The sequence below is a fragment of the Hemiscyllium ocellatum genome, chromosome 5 (assembly GCF_020745735.1).
Source record: "Hemiscyllium ocellatum isolate sHemOce1 chromosome 5, sHemOce1.pat.X.cur, whole genome shotgun sequence".
Taxonomy (NCBI): domain Eukaryota; kingdom Metazoa; phylum Chordata; class Chondrichthyes; order Orectolobiformes; family Hemiscylliidae; genus Hemiscyllium; species Hemiscyllium ocellatum.
Genome location: NC_083405.1, coordinates 133556958 through 133581087, shown reverse-complemented (window position 1 = coordinate 133581087; position 24130 = coordinate 133556958). Strand labels below are relative to the sequence as shown.

Here is a 24130-nt window from a genome sequence, read left to right as displayed (position 1 = left end):
TGCTCTAACTAAACAGCATGGTGAACTGATCTGGGAGCACAATAAGCTTATTCTTTGAACATTTAAGAAAGCAAGCACCCACCCTGGAGATACTTCTTCCTATATTTACAGCCTTACAATGCTCAAATTGATTCCTAAGCAGCAGGATGAGGGCATCAGAATTCCAAAGATCCTGTCTTTCTCACTGTCACATCCACCTAAAAGTTGGACATGACCCACGGGTCAGGCGTGCTCGTTATAACTGTCAGTCAAATCAACCTTTTGATGAGTATTTGATCAATTCGTGCCACAGATGGTTTCATTCAGTATGGCCTTTCCCTACCCCCCATCCACAAACCAGCCTCTCAAGTCTTCCTCCCAGGCCTCAACCTGCCTACTTGACAAGCACCTTCTAATTCAAACAGGGTTGACTCTGAGGGGAGAGAGAAACCCAACTGGTTGCATTGTTCAACCTGTGTGTAATCCCTAGACAGAAGACAAAGAAAATGGTTCATCTCATTCCTTCCTTGGAAAGACAAGTTAATGAAATGAAATTTATTACTGAGGTTTTAAACTATATATAAGATTTAGGTATGTATATAAAAAAATCTCAGGTAACTGAATATATAAAACCAATTCATATAAATTGTATCTGTCTCAAACGCATTTAATACAAGCTGTTCCTGGTGTTTTGTAAAAGAAATGACGGGTGTTCGCTTCAGTACAACTGCAATATGTCAAGTGAGAAGTCGTTGTATAATTCAACTGTTGTAAGAATATCTGTTCTCACTGCCTTCAACCGTATCTCGTTCAGTTCTGCATCAACCCGACCAAGCTTCTCCTGATCGATACTATAGTCAATAAGGTCATATGTAGATGGGGGCCAGGGGAGCCCTTCTTCATAGCAGTCGACTGGGATAGGGTGCACGACAACTTTCAGGACCGGAAGCTGCACTGCAGTGTGAAGCAAGGCCTTCAGGCCTTGGCTGGAAATCGGGTTACAGAAGCAGCTGAAATACTGCAGCTGAGAACACAGGCCGAGGGCAGGCAGGAAGGTGGTGAGCTGTCTGTCCATCACCCTGCACTCCATGATGTCCAGGTAGACCAGCGAGGTAGAGGAGTGCTGCAGGATCTGGCAGAAAGGGCCCAGCAGGACGTCGGAGAGGTTGTTGCCGCTCAGATCCAGCTTCTTCAGGTAAGGGGCGTGATGGCTGTTAGCCAGGTAGGTAGCATCCGCTGGGAGAAGGTAACAGTAAGCGAGTTCCAGGCTTTCCAAGGATTTCTGCAAAACACTGTTTAAAACAAATCCATTAGACACCACAGTGACAGTCATACAGCAAACCCAATAGAATCAAACCACTTACTGGAGTTAACGAGTTAGAGGTCATCTTAGGGCAAAGGTTTTTTTTATAAGGGACTGACACCATATTTGAAAGAGACAAAATCTTGCAGTCTTTTAACTGTACCTCAACATTTAAATGACCAGATTTTGCACTAGAACTGATCAAGAAACATCTCCTTGACATTAAATCGGTGTTCCAGTGAAGGTTAAAGGGCATTAAAAGCAAGTTCACAGCAGGTCACTGCAGATGTAAATACTCATCTGGTTCTCACTGTATCCAACAGAGAACAGCCCAAACTACTAACAGTGTGTCAACAGGGATTTCCAAATACCAATGGAGATTCTCGAATACGGTCTCTTTGCAAGAAGCAACAAACATGTAAGAATCACCTCTGTCTGAGAGACCCCCTCACGACGTTTGAAGTGGGCCCCTGCTGTTACAAACAGAAATGCAGCAACCAAAGCCCACAAAGAGAAGTGAGAGATGGACAGCACGGATACAGACCCTTCGGTCCAGTTCGTCCATGCTGACCAGATATCCGAAATTAATCGAGGCCCATTTGCCAACAATCCCTCTAAACCCTTCCTATTCATGTACCCATCCAGATGCCTTTTAAATGTTGCAATTGTACCAACCTCCACCACTTCCTCTAGCAGCTCATTCCATACATGTACCATCCTCTGTGTGAAAAAGTTGCCCTGAGGTCTCCTTTAAATTCCCCCCCCATCACCTTAAACCTAGTTGTGGACTCACCCACTGCAGGTAAAAGACCTTCTCTATTCACCCTATACATGCCTCACGATTTTATACACCTCTCTAAGGTCACCTCTCAACCTCCAACGCTCCAGGGAAAACAGCCCCAGCCTGTTCAGCCTCTCCCTGTAGCTCAAATCCTCCAACCCTGGCAACATCCTTGTAAATCTTGTCTGAAGCCTTTCAAGTTTCACAATGTCAGATGACTGGTGAAACTACGTTGTCTCCTGTTAATGCAAAACCTGATCATTTAAGTATCGAGATACAGTTAAAAGACTTGCACTCATACAGTACCATTCTTGGCTTCCATTTTACAGCTGGTGGTGAAATTTAGTCACTGCGTGTGGGAAAATGGAGCAACCCATTTGCACTCCCCCTCCCCGACCTGTAATGTTTAGTTGTGGAATATATATTTGCCACTGTGCTGGAAATAACTGCCTTGCTCTGTTTAGAAATAGCATCCCTCAGAGTCCACCTGAGACCCCTCATCAAAAAGATGGCACCTCAAAGAGCAGAGCCAGTGCCAACTGGATTCAGTGCTTGGGTTTAAGGAGTAGGACTTGAACCCACAGCTTCCTGACTGAGCTGAGTGCTACCTACAGAGCCTGGTTAGCTCAGTAGGTTGGAAGGTTGGTTCGCAATGCAGAGTGATGTCAACAGTGTGGGTTCAGCTTCCGCACCAGCTGAGGTTATCATGAAGGGCTTTTAGCATGGAGGATCTCTAACCCACAACTCTTGAGGACCCCATGGGGAGTGTGTTAGCACAAGCATGAGAACAATGGAACAATACTTGCTAAGGTATAGCTCACTGGGAAGGTATACACCAGATGTAGTTGAGAAGACCAGAGGTACTCGTTTGGACAGTGGCTAACCTTTCCTTCCAAACTATCACTCACCTTTGACATTGCAATCATGCCAAAGGTGGCTGGGATTTGAAGCACTGAGTTAGAGCAGGACGCAGGTCTGACCACTTACTTCAGCAGCTCGCGGATGCGTCCTGATAGTCTGGACGACGCCAGGTTCAACTCTTTCACATTAGGTAGCTGGCCTAACATTGAAACCATGCTCTGGAAGGACTCTTCCATCTCAGGAGTCATGTGCCTCACATCGATATTACTGTAGGGAAGTCTCAGGCTGCTCAGATTACCAAACAGGGGGAAGTAAGGGAACAGCGTGTTGAGCCCAGTGAGGCCCAGGTTATTGTAACGCAACTCAATCTTCCGGAGAACCACTGGGTCCAGGAGCTCCAGGATACTGACGGTCTTCTTTGCAGATAGCTCCTCTGCTCGAAGGTCCCGACATTTCAAACACAGGGGAGAGGACTTGCCGATTTGCAGAGCATCCTTTACTGTTGTGTAAGAGTTACTGGTGATGAAAAGATTGGCGTGTAACTCTACGCACAGCTGGTTTTCACAGTTTGCATCCAACGCAGTACCACTTCTGCTCTTCCTCCTTTTAGATGAGCTGTATTCATCCCTCCTGCTGGTCCGGGATATATCAATGCAAGCTTTGGCCAAAGCCACAGTTCGGGACCACTGGCCAATGGTATCTGCATCTTGCCTGTCTCCATCATCTTGAAGTCCTGTGAGATCCACGACACGGAGGAATCGGTGTTTCCTGTGAACAACAGAATCACTAGAGTGTCAAACACACTCGCAATGCAATGACTCAACAATATAATAAGGCAAACGCATCACCCAGAATGAACAAAAATACATATTACAGTGTTCCACAGCTTTTCACATCTCAAAGAGAAGGGGGACGGGGGGTGGTGATGGTTGGAGAATGGGATTATACAAATCTTTAACAAGATATTCCCAACTATGGGGCGACCACAACATCAGGTCAAAAATACAAGCAGGTCATTATTAAATCACTCCAATTCAGGAGAAACTATTTTACCGAGAAAACTGCAGAGAATGTGGGATGTGCTAACTCAGGGAGGAATTGGATGAATAACTTGAACACATTTAAAGGGAAGCTAGGCGATTCATGACAAAGGAACATAAGCCTGTTCTGTGAGGGTGAGATGAAATATAATGAGAAGCAGTTCCAACAGAGTGTAGACACTCCAAAAGAGCTTAACAGTCTGTTTCAGCAGATTCAAAGCAATGTTTTTCACAAATTACTGTCCCTACTTGTGACTTTAAGCTAGAATCTGTTACTTTGCCAGTGATAAGTCTCCTTAAACATGATGTGAAGGTGCCAGTGTTGGACTCAGGTGGACAAGGTCAGAAGTCACATGACACCAGGTTATAGTCCAACAGGATTATCTAAAATCACAAGCTTTCAGAGCACGCCTCCTTCCTCAGGTGACGGACTTCAACTGATGAAGCAGCAGTGCGCTGAAACCTTGCGATTTCAAATAAACCTGTTGGTGTGGTGTGACTTTTGTCCTTAAACAGGAGATGTGGTACAGAGTACAGGTCAGTCAGATCTGAAAAATGAGCCTCAGAACTATAACTAATATACTAAAGAAGTTTCAGCTCATTCAGAACTCTACTGCATGTACTCTCTTCAAATGTGGATCTAACTTGGACAAACTCAGTCCTGAGGTGATCACGTTAGCAAACAGGTTTCTGAATCTCAAAGATTGACAACGATAAGTTTCCAACTCCAAATTGAAGTCTGTGGGTGGTGTTTTTCTCTCCCCTCCATTTCTGCATCTACAATTTCTACATATTCAGCCAGGCTCCTGTCCCTTCGGCATCTTACACACACACACACACCAACCAAGAATGGAAGCTACCCACACCCTATTTCTTATTAATTCCCATCCTAAACACCACTTCCTTAAAGCTTTGTGTCTAATTCTGTGCCCCTCCCCTTCACAATAAGTCCTTCTCTGCACAGAGTTCTTTTTCCTCTCAAATTGTCCCTGAAAAGTTGCCATTCCAGTTGTGAAGAATAATTGATGAACTCACAGAGACAAGCTTAGCAAGCTGGGTGAAGATTAGATTAGATTAGATTAGATTACTTACAGTGTGGAAACAGGCCCTTCGGCCCAACAAGTCCACACCGACCCGCCGAAGCGCAACCCACCCATACCCCTACATATACCCCTTACCTAACACTACGGGCAATTTAGCATGGCCAATTCACCTGACCCGCACATCTTTGTGACTGTGGGAGGAAACCGGAGCACCCGGAGGAAACCCACGCAGACACGGGGAGAATGTGCAAACTCCACACAGTCAGTCGCCTGAGTTGGGAATTGAACCCAGGTCCCTGGCGCTGTGAGGCAGCAGTGCTAACCACTGTGCCACCGTGCCGCCCTTATATTGGGAACCATCCAAAGATATCCATATGGCTCCTGCTTTCATCGTCAATAGATAATGCTTTAATGTTGTGTAGATGTTTGGAACTTGTCTTTTCGCAGAATCAAAAAGTTATCCATCTTTTCTTTTCATATGGACAGTCTTTTGATCCAAAAATGTTTATCTTCACTTGTAATCTTTTATCGAATTTCAAAGCCACTTCCAAAACTGTCCCCTGGTATTGAAAACTTCATTTTTGATTTAAATTTCAATCTTCTGTTTATTCATGGAAAGCCTGCAATTGAACATAATCACTTTATTCAATTTATTGATCTAGATATAAAACATAATTTTTCTATAACTACAAGTCCGTTGAATACTTAGGATCATGCTGTTAAGGTGCACTGGATTGGCAAACAAATACCTAGTTGTGTAGGCATTTTAATCAATGGGTTTCTCTTCTTTTAACAAGCACATGCAAGAGAATTTCACAACCCACATTAAAATACTAAAACACTGAGATATGCACCACTTAATTTCCAGACTTAATTTTTTTTTGTTGGGGTAGCTTTGTAATTTTTAGAAGCTCTAAGGCTGTATACAAACTACACCCAGGACAGGTACGTATTTTTAAAATGTAGTCAGTCAGCGTTAATTCAGTTCTTCGGATGTTTCAGGGAAAGATTTGAAGAATACACTTAATGTAAGGTCCTAGGGAGTGTTGCTGAACAAATGGACCTTGGACTGGAGGTTCATAGCTCCTTGAAAGTGGAGTCACAGATAGATAGGATAGTGAAGAAGGCATTTGGTATGCTTTCTTTTATTGGTCAGAGAATTGAGTACAGGAATTGGGAGGTCATGTTATGGCGGAGGTCATGTTATGGCTGAATAGGACATTGGTTAGGCCACTGTTGGAATATTGCGTGCTGTTTTCCCTGGAGCTTCAGAGGTTGAGGGGTGACCTTTGAGAGGTTTACAAAATCATAAAGGGCATGGACAGGCTAAATAGGCAAAGTCTTTTCCCTGGGTGGGGGAGTCCAGAACTAGAGGACATAAGTTTAGGGTGAGAGGGTCAGAGATATAAAAGCGGGTGGTACATGTAAGGAATGAGCTGCCAGAGGAAGTGGTGGAGGCTGGTACAAATGCAACATTTTAAGAGGCATTTGGATGGGTATCTGAATAGGAAGGGTTTGGAGGGATATGGGCCGGGTGCTGGCAGGTGGGACTAGATTAGGTTGGGGTATCTGGTCAGCATGGATGGGTTGGACCGAAGGGTTTGTCTCCATGCTATACATGTCTGTGACTCTATAACTGTCAGAATTTGGCCAGTGCTAGTGATGTAATTTAAATCTAAGCACAATGTTTAAAAAGAAACACGCTTCATTCTTTTTAAATACTTCAGGTGTGAGAGCTTGACCAGGCATGTGCTGGCTGAAGAGCTCAAGAATGAGAATTTATGGTTTTGAGATGAAGGAATTTAGGACTAATGAAAAATATCTTTATTCACGGGATTGTGATTTGCTATAATTCTGTATTCTGAGTGTTGTGGATGTTAAAGATGAATATTAAGGGTGTTGAAATATGTGGCAGCCCAGTGCAAAAGTGAAATTGTTGTAAACATTCCAACCATAATTTCATTGCACGGCAGAGGAAGCTCAAGGAGCTGCAAGGCTCAAACCTCGTTTCATTTCCCAATGTAGTGGCTGCTGAGAATGTTTCCCTTTTGTTCAGTCACCAACTTGTATTTTGGGCATCTAGTACTAAAAAAAAGATATGAAGCAGGGAATACTCGAATTAACATGACCATTGGTACCTCTGTTAGACCGCTACAGAAAGAGGGGTGTCAGATCAATGAACCTCGAGAGTTAACGTTAAAAGCCTCAATAATAAACCTGTCAAATTCTCTTGACAGATGATGCAGGTATTAGGTCGATCAGATGGAGTTGACTTTTTAGGATTTGTTTGTTATTCATGAGAGGGGGTCCAGTTAGATATTCAAATTATAACACCAAATCCACAAGGTAGCTCTTCCACTGGGTAAGCCAGTGGTTTGGATAACAGCTTATCGGTGCTACACTTCACTGGGGAGTTTGACAGCCAGCGAAGAGTGGAGGTGAGAATCAAGCAGAGGCCACATTCAGCGCAAAGTCCATGGTCACGCTGCAATCCAAATGATCAGATACTGCTCCGAATTACAGAGTTCAATGTAATTATTAAGCAACAGTTTTAGGCATTTCACCTTGTCATTGACCTGATACAGTAATTAGAAAGCTAGTCACACCCAACAACTGATATCGCTGGTCATAACAGACACAAAGATCTCCTCAAGTCAAAATGGAGTAAAGTACATAAACCCTGATGTTTAAACAAAATAATTCTCCAGAATGGAAATGTTGCAGTCTAAACCATGACAGATTTCAGGATCACCAAAAATACTAAATAATCGTTAAATGTCAGCACTGCACTGGATGTAATTACTATGAACAAGTAAAATGCTGGAATACTAGAAAGGACATTTAAAATAGGAACAGCAGTAGGCTATACCCTCCCTGAAATCATGAACTCATTCTGAAGAAAAGTCATATCAGACTCAAAACATTAACTCGGTTTCTAACCCCATACATGCTGCTCAGACTAGATGAAACTCTTCAGCACAGAGCTTACTTAACCCTCGATTCCCTTTTGCTGATTAAAAATGTCTCGCTGCTTCTACGTTTCTCTTTAGTTTAAAAGAAACCTACAGATTTGCGACACCAACAAGAAAATGTTCCTCGTCTCTCTTAAATATGCAATCCCTTATGCTGACCTCAATCTTCTAAAGTCCGGAGAGTTTTTTAAAATTCATTTCCGGGACTTGGGTGCAGCTGGTTGGGCCAACATTGATAGCCCATCCTTATCTGCCCTTGAGAAGGTGGGGGTGAGCTGCCTTCTTGAATTGCTGCAGTTCACTTGCTGTGGGTTGACCCACAATGCCAGTAGGAATGGAATTCCAGGATTTTGACCCAACAGCTGTGAAGGAACAGCGGTATATTTCCAAGCCAGAATGGCAAGTGGCTTGGAGGGGAATTTGCAGGGGGTGGTGTTCCCAAGTACCTGCTGCCCTTGTCCTTCTAGATGGAAGTGGTCAGGGGTTTATAAGGTGCTGTCGAAGGATATTTGGTGAATTTCTGCAGTGCATCTTGTAGATAGTGCACACTGCTGCTACTGAGGACTGGCGGTAGAAGGATTGAATGTTTGTAGGTGTGGTGCCAATCATGCAGGATGCTTTGCCGTGGATAGCATCAAGTTTGAGAGTTGTTGGAGCTGCACCCATCCAGGCAAGTGGGGAGTATTCCATCACCCTCCTGACTTGTGCCTTGCAGATGGGGGATTGACTTTTGGGTGTCAGAAGGTGAGTTACTCACCAGTGTCCCTAGTCTCTGACCAGCTCTTGTAGCCACTGTGTTTATGTGATGAGTCCAGTTGAGTTTCTGGTCAATGGTAACCCCAAGGATGTTGACAGTGGGGGATTCAGTGATGGTAATACCGTTGAAAGTCAAGGGACGGTGGTTAGAGTTTCTCTTATTGCTGGTGATCATTGTCTGGCATTTGTGTGGCGCGAATGTTATTTGTCACTTGTCGGCCCAAGCCTGGATATTGTCCAGATCTTGTTGTGTTTGAGCACAGACTGCTTCAATACACGTGTCATCGCGAATGGTGCTGAACACTGCACAACCATCAGCGAACATCCCCATTTCGGACTTTATGACAGAGGGAAGGTCATTGACGAAGCAGCTGAAGGTTGTTGGGCCTAGGACACTACCCTGAGGGACTCCTGCAGAGATGTCCTGGAGCTGACCCTCCACAACCATCTACCTTTGTGCCAGGTATGACTCCAACCAGTAGAGAATTTCCCCTTGATCCCAGTTTTGCCAGGGCTCCTTGATGCCGTACTCAATCAAATGCAGCCTTGGTGTCAGGGGCTGTCACTCTCACCTCCCCTCTGGAATTCAGCTCCTTTGTCCATGTTTGACCCAAGGGTGCAATGAGGTCAGGAACTGGTGACCCTGGCGAATCCCAAACTGGGCATCACTGAGCAGGTGCTGCTTGATAGCTCTGTTGATGACACTTTCCACCACTCTACTGATGATCAAGAGGAGACTGATTGGGCGGTAATTGGCTGGGTTGGATTTGTCTGCTTTGTGTGTACAGGACATACCTAGGCAATTTTCCATCAGGTAGATGCCAGTGTTGTGACTGTACTGGAAGAGCTTGGCTAGGGGAGCAGCAAGTTCTGGAACACATGTCTTCAGCACTACTGCCAGTATGTTATAGACCTCATCTACTCCAATCTCTCCTGACAAGACCAACCGTCTGATCTCAGCATCAGCCTGGTGACTCCTCAGTCTACCTTCAGTGGCGGAAACAAAACTGTACACATACGTCCAGGATTGGACTCATCAAAGCCCTATATCATGTCAGCAAGATTACTGCGTTTCATCTCATTTTCCCAGTCAACCATTTCTCGTGCCAAATGTTCACCACACTGAAATTTCTAAATGTAACCTAACTCTAACACCTCCCCTGACAATCTGTTCCACACAGTCTCCCAATGTCAAACTTTAAGGCTTCAATATGCATTTCCGCTCAAGTGGGGTCAATCCGTCCTTCAGCATTAGAGCTCAGCTTCTCTTATACACTTGCACATCCTCTTAGTAAGCTCTAAACGTGTTCAGTTTCCGTAACTTCATGGCTTTGATCTTCAGCTCCACCCTTCTCTAAGTACCCAAGATTCACTTCTCTGACTCGACCCTCTTTTCTGTAGCAATCGAACAGAGGCAGCAGTGCTCATGTTGGTTCATGCATTTCCTGCTTCACATCTTCGCCCAACTGGCTAGCCCTCACGCCCTTGCCTCAAAGTTCAATTATTCTTCACACTTTACAACTGGAACTACAACCTTTCAGGATTTTGAAAATCTTCAGGAGGAGGAGAGGAAGAAATAAATTACATGGGGACAAGTTTAAGCAGTAAATCTTTGGTGACAGAACAACTTTTAAAGACAGTGAAAGAATCAGATGGAGTGACTGGCTTTATAAACAGAGATAGTTAAAAAGGTAAGTTGCACTAAACCTTTATTAACATTGGTAAGCAGGGAGCTTGATGTGTGACCAACACTGGGCACATGTTAGGAAGGCTGCGAAAGGTGCAAAAGGGATTTATTTATAGTCATACAGCATGGAAACAGGTCTTTAGGCCCAACTCATCCATGCCTGCCAGGGTTCCGAAACTGAACTCGTCCCATTTACCTGCATTTAGCCCATATTCATGTTTCAATCCAAATATCTCTAAATGTTGTAATTGTATGTGTCTCTATCACTTCCCCAGGCAGCTCATTCCATTGACGCACAACCCTGGGTGTGAAGAACAATACCCTCTAGTTTTGGGTTCTCTGGGGAAATGATCCTGGATATTCATCTTATCTATTCCCCTCTATTAAGTCACCACTGCGCCTCCTAAGCTCCATGGAGAAAGGTCTTAGCCCATCCAGCCTCTCTTTATAATTCCAATTTTCCAGGCAAAAGTGAGGACTGTAGATGCTGGAAATCAGAGTCTAGATCAGAGTGGTGCTGGAAAAGCACAGGAGGTCTGGCAGCAGCCGAGGAACAGGAAAATCGACGTTTCGGGCAAAAGCCCTTCTAACCCTAACCCTATCACACTCTAATCTAGACTCCAATTTTCCGGTCTCAGTAACATCTATATAAATCTTTTCCAGTTTAATAACATCCTTTCTATAGCAGAGCAACCAGAATTGTACGCAGTACTCAAATATCAGCTATCGATATCTTGTATAGTCATAACATGATGTCTCAACTCCTATACTCAATCCTCTGACTGAAGGCAAGCGTGTCAAACACCTTATTCACCACCTTGTCTACCTGTGACACTGCTTTCAAGAAACTATATACCTGAACCCCTAGGTCTCTCTGTTTGACAACACTCCTCAGGACTCTAGCATTAACTGTGTAAATCCTGCCCTGGTTAGTCTTACCAAAATGCAACACCTCGCATTTACCCGAATTAGACTTCATCTGCCATTCCTCAGCCCGCTGGCCTAGTTGTAATCTTAGTGGACCCAGCATCGATCCTTGCAGCACACCACTGGTCACAGGTTTCCCATCTGAACAACCCTCTACCACCACCCTCTGTCTCCTATTGGCAAGCCAATTCTGAATCCAATTGGCTCGCTCTCGCTAGATCGTTCATGAGGGACTTTAACGATTCAGAGACACTGGAGAAGGATGGCTTTGAACATTTAGATTAGATTAGATTCCCTACAGTGTGGAAACAGGCCCTTCTGCCCAACCAGTCCACACTGACCCACTGCCCTCTGACTAATGCACCTAACACTATGGGCAATTTAGCACTGCCAATTCACCTGACCTGCACATCTTTAGACTGTGGGAGGAAACCGGAGCACCCTGAGGAAACCCACACGGACACAGGGAGAATGTGCAAACTCCACACAGACAGTTGCCTGAGGCGGGAATTGAACCCTGGTCTCTGGCGCTGTGAGCCACCGTGCTGCCATCCTGGAGCAGAAATTTCAATAGGCAGCCAAAATCATTAAAGGGCTTTGATAGAGCAAATGAGGACAAACCATTCCCACTGTCTGAAGAGTTGGGTAAACCAAGGGAAGAGCTTTAAAGTAATGGAACCGAGGAAGTTGGGGAGCGACAATAATACGCACTAACGTGTCATCTGGAAGCAGCACCTGAAAGGGTTTTAGAAGTGATTCAACTACAGCTTCCAAATGAATTTGGAGAAAATCCTGTTGACATGTGGTTGGGAAACAGTAAGCCTCTGGGACCAGTGTAACCAGGCAGCTCCCCCTCCTCACTACTCCATAATGACTATCAACCACAACTTCCCAATCAGCCAAGCTAAACCCAGCTACAATGTCCTTTATTCCTCCCTGAAACACTCTTCTCATAGTTGTGGCATCACACCTTGATTTATGGTGGGCTCTGGGCTTCACTCTGACTAATGTCATGCATCATTTCCTCATGGACAAGCTTTAATTAAGAATCTCTCATCATTTTCACACCCAGATAGCCTCCATTTAACAAATCCACTCCATTAAGGCAATTCCAGCCAATAAGAGAACACTGTTCCTGTCTCTAAGCAGTGTTAACTGACATGGCCCTTATCGCGAGACATCGTCTGGTAATATTAATAATCCTCCACAGGTATGGAAACAACCTTTGCAGATTCTACCATCATCACTAGTTTAATATTTGTATGACCTGTGCGTCACAGAAGTTTCTACATCTATTCAAGATTCTCCAGATTCACAATTCTCCACACTATTTCCCAGTTTCTGTGTTAAAACCAAGATGTATCACTCTGTGACCTATTTAAAGGGTAAAATGTTCCTGGCCACATAATCCAGTACACATTGATCAAATGATCCAGAGACATGACTTCAATTGCCACCTTGTCGGCTGGAGAGTTTAAATTCAATTTGTTGGGCAATTTTGGTTTTTTAATTCATTCACAAGATGAGGATGATGCTGGCAAGACCAGCATTTATTGCCCATCCTTAATTGCCCACAGCACAAATAGGAGTCAACCGCATTGCTGTGGGTCTGTGGGTATGGGGTCTGGGGCCCTTCCTGATGAAGGGCTTTTGCCCGAAACGTCGATTTCGCTGCTCATTGGATGCTGCCTGAACTGCTGTGCTCTTCCAGCACCACTGATCCAGAATCTGTTTTCCAGCATCTGCAGTCATTGTTTTTACCTGGAGTCACATGTACATCTACCAGGCAAGGATAGCAGTTTCCTGGAGGACATTAGTGAACCAGATCAGTTTTTCCAATAATCAATAATGGACTCATGGTCATCATTAGACTCTTAATTCCAGATAGTTATTAAGTTCAAATTCTACCATCTGCCCTAGCGAGTTTCGAACCCAGGTCATGGAGATGTACAGCACAGAAACCCATCCATGCTGACCAGATATCCCAACCCAATCTAGTCCCACCTGACAGCACCCGGCCCATATCCCTCCAACCCCTTCCTATTCATATACCCATCCAAATGCCTCTTAAATGTTGTAATTGTATCAGCCTCCACCACTTCCTCTGGCAGCTCATTCCATACACGTACCACCCTCTGCATGAAAATGTTGCCCCTTTGGTCTCTTTTATATCTTTCCCCTCTCACCCTAAACCTATGCCCTCTAGTTCTGGACTCCCCCACCCCAGGGAAAAGACTATTTATCCTATCCGTGCCCCTCATAATTTTATAGACCTCTATGAGATCACCCCTCAGCCTCCTATGCTCCAGGGAAAACAGCCCCAGCCTGTTCAGCCTCGCCCTGTAGCTCAGATCCTCCAACCCTGACAACATCCTTGTAAATCTTTTCTGAACCCTTTCAAGTTTCACAACATCTTTCTGATAGGAAGGAGACAAAAATTGCACACAATATTCCAACAGTGGCCTAACCAATGTCCTATACAGCCGCAACATGACCTCCCAACTCCTTTACTCAATACTCTGACCAATAAAAGAAAGCATACCATATGCCTTCTTCACTATCCTATCTACCCGTGACTCCACTTTCAAGGAGCTATGAACCTGCACTCCAAGGTCTCCTTGTTCAGCAACACTCCCTAGGACCTTACCATTAAGTGTATAAGTCCTGCTAAGATTTGCTTTCCCAAAATGCAGTACCTCACATTTATCTGAATTAAACTCCATCTGCCACTTCTCAGCCCATTGGCCCATCTGGTCAAGACCTTGTTGTAATTCTTCACTGTCCACCACACCTCCAATTTTGGTGTCATCCCCGGAACATTAGCTGTATCTCTGGATTAACAGAATCCAGAACCTGAGTGTCACAGTAACATTAACCTGAGTGTCACTGAAAGCCAGATGAATCCCTTGTGCTTCCAATCTGACACTAAATCATAAGGAGGAAGAAGATAGCTGACATCAGACTGACAGCAGTGTAACAGCATAACCTCCCCCAACCCTACTTTCTCCAGTGGCCCAGCTTTAGTTATATTCAAGATGATGGCCCATTACTTTCTCAAAGTTAATTAAGAATGAGCAATAAATGACTTTGCCGACGACACACAGATTTTGTGAATGAATTGTCTCTCTGCAACTCGAACGTTGTCAAAGGCTCAATTAGTCAATAATCAAATCTAGATCCAACTTATTTCTCTTTTGCTCCCTTCAACCTGTGACTAACCTTGATCTTTCCAAACTTGAGTCATTGAGCATAGTTAATTGCTGTCAAATGATGCTATCACAATGGATTTTAAACACAACACTATGTTAATTTTAACAACTACAAATATTTCTTTTTGCCACCTGAAGTTCTCCCCTTAAATGAGGGCGCCAAACCAAAACCTGCCCCATGCACATTACAACTCTGCAGGAGAGAGGTAGGGGTGATGGCCCCATAATTCCCCGCAACGCCAGCTTTAAGAGCAATCTTCTTTGTGACACCGAGGAAGAATACTGGTTACTATGTCCTACTTCCAGGGGTTGCACATCACATCCCTCCAAGGTAAAAGTCATCAATACTGGGGTTTTTACCAGCAAGCTTACCTTTAGGTGACAGCAGGGCTTGGGATACACAGTAGCTCGAATGTAAGGTTCGTTCTCATCCATGTTATTGTACCACAAGCCTTTAAAAGCCCTCGTGGACTAACGAGGGCAGATGAATACCACTCATTAGCCTTCGGCGCGGAGTGGGAATACTGATGGAAGCATAAACTAGGGAACAGTTCAGAAAACAGGAGCAAGCTTCCGGTTTTAACCTCAACCCGCAAGACTTTCACCAGAATAACAGGGAGAGGAAACTACTCCAGCATAGCATTTGTACTAATTGAACATAAAGCAGCCAAATGCCTCCCTCCCCAGGGCTTCACAGGGAACAGTCTGTGACTCTCCCACTGAGCTGTGTTGAGGTCTCAGATGGCTCCATGACTTTCCTACATGATACAATAAAGGCCTGTACCATCCTCCAGTTTAACTGGGGGGGGGGGGCGGACAAAACCAAAGACCCTCTGACAAGCACTGTGGACAGGTACAGAGGTCTGTCACAAATTAATCTTAGCAGCTACTGCTTTGTTTTGAACCCTTGCCGTGAGACACAAAGAAAACCTTTGCATGGAAAAGTACACGCTTCCTGTTCTGTCTCTCATCCAGATTAATGACATGTGCTGTACCTAAGCTTGATACTGTCCTGTGATGTTGATGCTTTTGTTTTTCTGAAAAATAACAAAAAGGAAGTTAACAATTCCAGCTCATCCATCCTTATCTCTACTATCACCTACTTACACAGTCTTCTCCTCACCCCTCCGAAACCCTGCCAAGTTCTCTCTGCCATACCTTCTGCTTTAAGCATTTCCCTCTCAAGATCAAATCTCACTCAACGTAATAATCCACACACTATATCCTGGAGAAGGAGAGCTCAGTCATTCTAATGAACTCAGTGTGCATGAATGTAAAACTGAACTTTTTTTTCCCTGTAGAGGTGTCATAATGCTTACTTTCTGCCTCTTTTTAACTTGGCAAGGCACTGAGGGTTGCTGAGATACAGCTGGAACAAACACCAGCAGTTTCAATGCTACTCTCTTTACAAACGTCTTCCGTCCTCTCCACAACATCAAGGTAGAGATACAGAAGAACAAGGCTTGGGTACACTTCCCAGCAGCCTGATGCTCAAACACAACAGGCTAGGCCCCCACAGAGACTGACAGACACATCCGAAATCACACTGTACCTGAGCACTACAGCTGAGTAACAGGTCAAGAGACCATCACCCTATTTTGCTGCAGAAATTGATCATCATCTCAATGGACATTAGCTACACCATTCCCCCTCCAGATCAGTTGCGCACAGCGTAATCCACAAAGTAGATTTAAATCCAGCTCAGGGTGGATACTGTTCTGTTCCTTGCCCTGCAGACCCGCTGTGTGCAGGGTCACAGAACTGCAAACACCCAGGGCACCCTCAGCCAAGTGACCATTCATCATGTGGGAGGCATGTCATTGAATATCAGCCTGGGGAGGGGTTTGAATATTCCTTTCCTGTCCTGTGGAGATTCCGCAGGGTAAGTTGTAGCAGTGCCCAGTTCTGACAGCAGGGTTAGCAAGCCCTTGGTGTGGGTCGGTCAGCTGGTGACAACATCAGTGGAACAATCACAGTTTTTTTTTAAGATTAGATTCCCTGCAGCGTGGAAACAGGCCCTTTGGCCTAACAAATCCACACCGACCCTCCGTAGAGTAACCCACCCAGACACATTTCCCACTGACTAATGCACCTAGCATTATGGGCAATTTAGCATGGCCGATTCGCCTGACCTGCACGTCTTTGGACTGTGGGAGGAAGCCGGAGCACCCGGAGGAAACCCATGCAGACCCGGGGAGAATGTGCAAACTCCAGACAAGACAGTCGCCCAAGGCTGGAATCGAACCCAGGTCCCTGACGCTGTGAGACAGCAGTGCTAACCACTGAGCCAATAAATCATCGACAGGCCCCATCAGTATTAAATATTGCTAAACAGGCAGAGCCAGTTTAGTTTTTTACCTGTTGGAAGCAGAGCGGTTCTGTCGTAACTCGTTCAATAGATAATCCTTCACTCCCATTATCACTGCCTGCAGGCACTGCTTGTTGGGCTTCTCTCGGATCACGTCCCGGTCACAGTGTTTGCACTTCTTCAGGATGGTTGAGAAGTTGAGAACACCAAAGGGCCACCTCTGCACCACATCACGCAGCACCAGCGTCCGGATGTCCAAAAAGGCAGCTTTAAACAGCACCGGGTAGATTTCACGGGGGATATAGTCCAAGGCTTTGCGAGTCGAGGCATAGTCAGAGATCACTTTCTGCGCGCAAAAGAACACCAGAGAATGCATCCTTCTTGACAAATAGTGCAGATCAAGTTGATGTTGCAGTCAGTGGGTGGCTGGTGGAAAAGAGAAAGATGGTGGTCATGAGAATGTGTGTAAGATATGAGCAGTTAGGGAAAGAGTTAAGTTTTGGCTTGTGAGAAACCAAAGGCTCAGCTAAGCAGGACTTGGATTAGATCAGAACTTGCAGCAAACAATGAGGTGCTGGAGGCAAGGTCATGGGTTAAAAAGGTGAATAAGCATTCATTATGGGAAGCCATTCAATAAGATGAAGAGGCATTCATTATGTAAAGTCAGTTCACAAGGTTAAGAACATTCATCGTGTAACAGCAGATAGCTTAATCTTTACTATCGTCACTCGCTGATTGTAATGGTCACCCAATCAATATGTATGTTGCCTTATCCGAATGATCCTTCCTGTAAATGACTATATAATTCATCAACAGAATTCTGCAGTTCAAGAGAAGACCGAGAACTCATGTCTTTGTACACATGGGCAATCGTTCTCTCTCCTTCCAGGGCCTGGAATAAAGATGAAGGAGGTAAAGCCATACTGTGTCTGAGTGTTTTGCTTTGACTGATACGGAGATAGGGGAAACAGGACAACAGTCAGTGTCAAGAACACATCTGCTTTTTTTGTGTGGCTAACATACACTTAATAGAAGCCACTTATATTAATGCACTGGAGCCTGTCCTCCGCAGACAGAAAGAACTTGTCTAAACTTTGTGCCTTCAAGCTTAAACCAGGGTATGTGTGGAGAATTACTACCTAGAGCATTCTCAATGGCAATATTTCAGCCACATGCAGTATTAAAGACATATCCCAGGAACGATGAGTGTATCATTATCTCAAGTGAACCTCTATACCTCAGACAGACTGTCACCATCCAGCAGTACCTGATCCCAGCTTGACAAACGCTTATTTGGCAAGTTGAATCTGTTGAAAGAACATTTCACCTGAGAAAGCAGCAGTGTTCCAGGAGCTTGTGATTTCAAATACAGGTATCCCCATTTTTCAAAAGTTTGTTTTACGTCACTTCATTTTACGAAAGACTGACATGAGTACATGTTTGTACTAACCAAAGAGGATGTTCAGTTTTACAAGAAAAGGTGAAGTTTTTCCCATATAAATTAAAGCTTCTTCACTTGACGCCATTTTGGCTTACGAAAGATTTCATAGGAAACCTACAGGTCAATAACCTGGTGTCCTCTGACCTTGCTGAAAGGGTTTGTTTTGCATGTTCATTCACTAATGTCCTTTAAGGAAAGAAATCTGCCAGTCAAGCCCTGTACGGCATACAAGGGGAGGGGGAATTGAAGTCAAGTGATGCTTGGGCCAAGGTTGTGAAGAGTGTGGCACACACTCAGTCAGTCCCTGGCCTACTCAACCCACCGCCAACAAATTACACACAACATGCATACCCTTGCCAACTTTTATAGGAGTACCACTGAGAGCATTCTTTCTCTGGATGTATCACTACCAGGTATGGCAACTGTACCATTCAAGATCGGAGACGGTTACATTGAGGGTGAACTCGACCCAGACAATCCCGTTGAGAGAATCCATCTACCAGGCCCGCTGTCAAGGAGAGGCTGCCAGCATTCTTAAAGATCCACCCCACCCTGGCAATGCTTTTCCACAACCTCTACCATCGGGGAGAAGGTACAGAAGCCTGAACACACATCAGCTGGTTTCGAAAGCACAGTTTTTACCCTAATGTTGTTAGGGTCCTGAATGGACTCTCAAACTCTTAACATTCGTCTCAATCTGTGTTTTTGTTTTTGCTGCTGTTTACCTATTATTTACTTATCTTTGCCACTCTACTCTGATCTGCCTGTATTGCTCACAAGACGAAGTTTTTCACTGTGCCTCGGTACACATGACAATAAATTCAATTTAACTTTATATCTAAGTCAGGCTGAGGAGTGATTGGACAGGTCAGTTATAGGCTGATGCATCCCTCCGCTCAACGCCAAGGGGAAAGGAGACCGGGACAACAGCTCCCCCTCTCCTCCCACCCCCAGGGGATGATCAGGCCTGCCTCCCCCACCCCCAGAAGAAGATAAGGCCTGCAGCCCCCACCCCATCCCCAAGGGAAGATCAGGCCTGCAGCCCCCTCCCCCCAGGGGAAGATCAGGCCTGCAGCCCCCACCCCATCCCCAGGGGAAGATCAGGCCTGCAGCCCCCCCCCCCCCCCCCAGGGGAAGATCAGGCCTGCAGCCCCCACCCCCCCAGGGGAAGATCAGGCCTGCAGCCCCCCCCCCCCCCCAGGGGAAGATCAGGCCTGCAGCCCCCACCCCCCCAGGGGAAGATCAGGCCTGCAGCCCCCCCCCCCCCCCAGGGGAAGATCAGGCCTGCAGCCCCCACCCCCCCCAGGGGAAGATCAGGCCTGCAGCCCCCACCCCCCCCAGGGGAAGATCAGGCCTGCAGCCCCCACCCCCCCCTCCCCCAGGGGAAGATCAGGCCTGCAGCCCCCACCCCCCCAGGGGAAGATCAGGCCTGCAGCCCCCCCCCCCCAGGGGAAAGGAGACCGGGCCTACAGCTCCCATCCCCTCCCCCCTCCATTAGAGTGTGCTGAGGCGGGAGGTTGGGGCTGGGGCTGGGGCTGGGGCCGGGGCCGGGGCCGGGCCCGCACCTTGCCTGTTGTCCGGCCGCGGTTGAGACGGGAGTGTGCGCTGCGGGACGGCGGGGTGACACTCCATGGAGACGGGGCCGTTACCGGGAGCGGCGGGCCGCGCCTGCGCACCAGCACCGCCTTCCCGTCCTGCTCTCCGCATTATGACGTCAACGCAGGGCGTGGTCGGAAGTGAGGAAGGAAGTGGGCGCGGCAACGCGAGAAGGGGCGGGGCCGATGTGAAATTGCGAACGTAGGGTGGTGGGCGGGGCCTGTAGCGGGGGAAGGGGCGGAGTGAAAGATGACCGTCTTCCATGGAGGAGGCGTGGTCTGGGTAAAGAGGCGGGGCGTAAGGAATGGGACGCGATCCGGTGCATGGGCTGGGAATTTGGAGAGGGCGGGGCTAGTGCGGAGGGCGTTGTCCGTGAATGGGCGGGGTTAGATGAACGGGCGTGGTGTGACGTAAGGGCGGAGCCTAGTTTGGTGAATGGCGTGAGAGCACCCGCGCAACCGTAAGTGCGTGCGTGCGCCCTCCATCGGCCCGGCGTTGAATTGTGGGCTCGGTTACAGCGCCACCTGAAGGTCGGAGGTCACTCGCTGTGAGCTCTCCAAATGAATGGCTGCTGAAAACTGCAGGGCAAAGGCTAGCTGTTCACTGGGAGCTAGCAGCAGAATTATGTCCTGCACTGCAGTGACTCTTGTCTATGATGGGACAAAGACAAGTTTAGAATACAGATGGGCTTGCATAGAAAAGGAGTAAGGCCACTCAGCCCATCAAGTCTGTCCTGTCACTTAATATAATCATGATTTGGAGATGCTGGTATTGGACTGTGGTGTACAAAGTTAAAAATCACACAACACCAGGTTATAGTCCAACAGGTTTAATTGGTACAACACTAGCTTTCGAAGTGCTGCTCCTTCACCAGGTGATAGTGGAAGACACAATTATAAGGCACAGAATTTATAGCAAGAATTTACAGTGTGATGTAATTGAGATTATACATTGAAAAATACCTTAATTGTCTGTTGAATCTTTCATCTGTTCGACTACCATGATAGTTTCACATGAACAAAGAAACCTTGGCATGCAGGTTCATAGCTCCTTGAAAGTGGAGTCACAGGTAGATAGGATAGTGAAGAAGGCGTTTGGTATGCTTTCCTTTATTGGGCAGAGTACTGAGTACAGGAGTTGGGTGGTCATGTTGCAGCTGTACAGGACATTGGTTAGGCCACTGTTGGAATATTGCATGCAATTCCTGTCTCCTTCCTATCAGAAAGATGTTGTGAAACTTGAAAGGGTTCAGAAAAGATTTACAAGGATGTTGCCAGGGTTGGAGGATTTGAGCTAAAGGGAGAGGCTGAACAGGCTGGGGCTGTTTTCCCTGGAGCGTCGGAGGCTGAGGGGTGACCTTATAGAGGTTTATAAAATCATGAGGGGCATGGATAGGATAAATAGACAAAGTCTTTTCCCTGGGGTGAGAGAGTCCAGAACTAGAGGGCATAGGTTTAGGGTGAGAGGGGAAAGATATAAAAGAGACCTAAGGAGCAACTTTTTCATGCAAAGGGTGGTACGTGTATGGAATGAGCTGCCAGAAGAAGTGGTGGAAGCTAGTATAATTGCAATATTTAAGAGGCATTTGGGTGGGTATATGAATAGAAAGGATTTGGAGGGATATGGGCCGGGTGCTGGCTGGTGGGAATAGATTGGGTTGGGATATCTGGTCGGCATGGACAGGTTGGACCGAAGGGTCTGTTTCCATGCTGTACATCTCTATGACTCTTAAAAAGTTGCATTCTCAGGTTAGCTGTAACAATTGATGTGAGCTAGACAATATGTTGAAGGTGTTAGCCCCCTGTGTTCTCTGTCTATGCCATGATGTTTAGATTGATTCTAATCTAAAAAGAGAGATAACAGAGTTTTACATGAATGCATGCAGTTTTTGAGCAAAGTACAATGTAACTCTGCAAGTACAAATTCACCCCACAAAATATATGTGTGCGTGTGGGTTTTTGTGTCTGTCTGTGTGTGTGTCTGTCTGTCTGGGGAGGGTTTGTGAGTGTGTGAGAGAGTGTATATGTGTGTGTAGTGAGTGTAGAGTGTCTTAAGTCTGTGAGGGGGTGCATATGTGAGTGTGGGAGTGTGTGTGCGTGTCTTGGGTGGGGGGGTTGTGTGAGTATCTGTGACAGAGAGTGTATATGTGTGTGCATGAGTGTAGAGTGGTCTAAGTCTCTGAGAGGAGTCCTGTGTGAGTGTGTGTGTGTGTGTGTATATAGTGTAATGGTGATCACCTGTAATGTGACATGAACCCAAGGTCCCGGTTGAGGCCCTCCCTGTGGGTACCGAACTTAGCTATCAGCCTCTGCTCGGCCACTTTCCTCTGCTGCCTGTCCCGAAGTCCACCTTGGAGGTTGGTCACCCGAAGGTCCGAGGCTGAATGTCCTGGATCACTGAAGTGTTCCCCAACTGGGAGGGAACCCTCCTGTCTGTTGATTGTTGTGCGGTGCCCATTCATCTGTTGTCGTAGCCTTTGCTCAGTTTCCCCAATGTACCATGCCTCCGGGCATCCTTGCCTGCAATGTATAAGATAGACAACGTTGGCTGAGTCACATGAGTACCTGCCATGTACAAGGTGGGAGGTGTCCCCACGCAGAATGGTGGTGCATATGTCCACACACTGACACGTCTTGCAGCGCCTACTGTGACATGGTTGTATGGAGTTGTCCTGAGAGCTGGGCAGTTTGCTACGGACAGCGATCTGATTGCAGTTTGGCGGTTGTTTAAAGGCAAGTAGTGGAGGTGTGGGGAAGGTCTTGGTGAGGTGCTCATCCTCATTGATAATGTGTTGCAGGTCACGACGAACATGGTGTAGTTTTTCGGCTCCTGGGAAATACTGAACAACGAAGGGTACCCTGTCGGTTGCAGCACGTGTCTGTCTCCTGAGGAGGTCATTACAGTTCCTCGTTGTGGTACTGGTACTTCGGTACTGGCAGTCGATGAGTTGGGCATCGTACTCCGTTCTGTGAGGGCATCCCTGAGTACTTCCAGGTACCCATCACGCTCCTCCTCACCTGAGCAGGTCTGGTGTATGCGTAGGGCTGGTCCATAGGGGATGGCTGTTTTAACATATTTTAGGTGTGAGAAGTGTAGCATTGTGAGGTTGTTTGTGGGTTTGCAGTAGAGTGTGGTGCTGAGGTGTCCATCCTTGATGGAGACGCACGTGTCCAAGAATGAGACAGATAATTGAGAGTAGTCCATGGTGAGTTTGATGGTGGGATGAAATGTGTTGATATCACTGTGTAGTTTTATCGGTGACTCCTTGCCATGGGTCCAGAGGAAGAAAATGTCATCAATGGTACCTGGTGTATAATGTTGGTTAGAGATCCTGCACTCACACAGGCAGCCTCTCAGAGACTTAGACCACTCTATACTCAGGTACACACATATACACTCTCTCTCACAGATACTCACAACCTCCCACCCCAGACACGCACACACACTCCCACACTCACACATGCATCCCCTCACAGACTTAAGACATTCTACACTCACTACAACACACATACACTATCTCTCACACTCACAACCCCCAATCCAAACAGACACACTCACAGACAGACACAAAAGCACACATGCACACATATATTTTGTGGGCTGAATTTGTACTTGCAGAGTTACATCGTACTTTGCTCAAAAACTGTATGGATTCATGTAAACCTCTGTTATCTCACTTTTTAGATTAGAATCAATCTAAACATCATGGTGTAGACAGAGAACACAGGGGGCTAATACCTTCAACATATTGTCTAGCTAACACTCATTGTTACAGCTAAACTGAGAATGCAACTTTTAAAAAAGGTTTTGTGATTTACACATGAAAGAAGTGAAACTATCATGGTATTTAAACAGATGAAAGTCTCAACAGACAATCAAGGTATTTTTCAATGTATAATTTCAGTTACATCACACTGTAAATTCTTGCTATAAGTTCTGTGCCTTACAATTGTGTCCTCCGCTATCACCTGATGAAGGAGCTACGCTCCGAAAGCTAGTGTGCTTCCAATATAATCATGGCTGATTGAACACTTCAGTGTTTTTTACCAAGTCATCTCAGCTCAAGGACATCTCTGCAGGAGTTCCTCAGGAGGGCGAAAGTGAGGACTGCAGATGCTGGAGACCAGAGTTGAAAAATGTGGTGCTGGAAAAACACAGCAGGCCAGCATCCAAGGAGCAGGAGAATCGACTTTTCTGGCATAAGCCCTTCTTCAGGGGTTCCTCAGA

The 24130-nt window shown here is 46.1% G+C and overlaps 1 protein-coding gene across 5 annotated transcripts; it reads right to left on the bottom strand.

Moving 5' to 3' along the window:
* Positions 1 to 551: 551 nt before the first annotated feature.
* Positions 552 to 20005, bottom strand: LOC132816171 (leucine-rich repeat-containing protein 14-like). Of its 5 annotated transcripts, XM_060825659.1 has the most exons (6): positions 19873 to 20005; positions 18104 to 18173; positions 16917 to 17292; positions 15554 to 15595; positions 3051 to 3692; positions 552 to 1271 (listed from the first exon to the last, which is right to left on the bottom strand). In XM_060825659.1, the coding sequence occupies exons 3-6, from the start codon at positions 17240 to 17242 to the stop codon at positions 698 to 700; spliced, it is 1584 nt and encodes a 527-aa protein (XP_060681642.1). In that variant the 5' UTR covers positions 17243 to 17292; positions 18104 to 18173; positions 19873 to 20005; the 3' UTR covers positions 552 to 697. The 5 variants fall into 5 exon arrangements, with proteins under 5 accessions (XP_060681642.1, XP_060681640.1, XP_060681641.1 ...); XM_060825657.1 differs by lacking the exon at positions 18104 to 18173; XM_060825658.1 differs by lacking the exon at positions 18104 to 18173 and having other exon boundaries at positions 19878 to 20005.
* Between the last annotated feature and the right edge of the window lie 4125 nt (positions 20006 to 24130).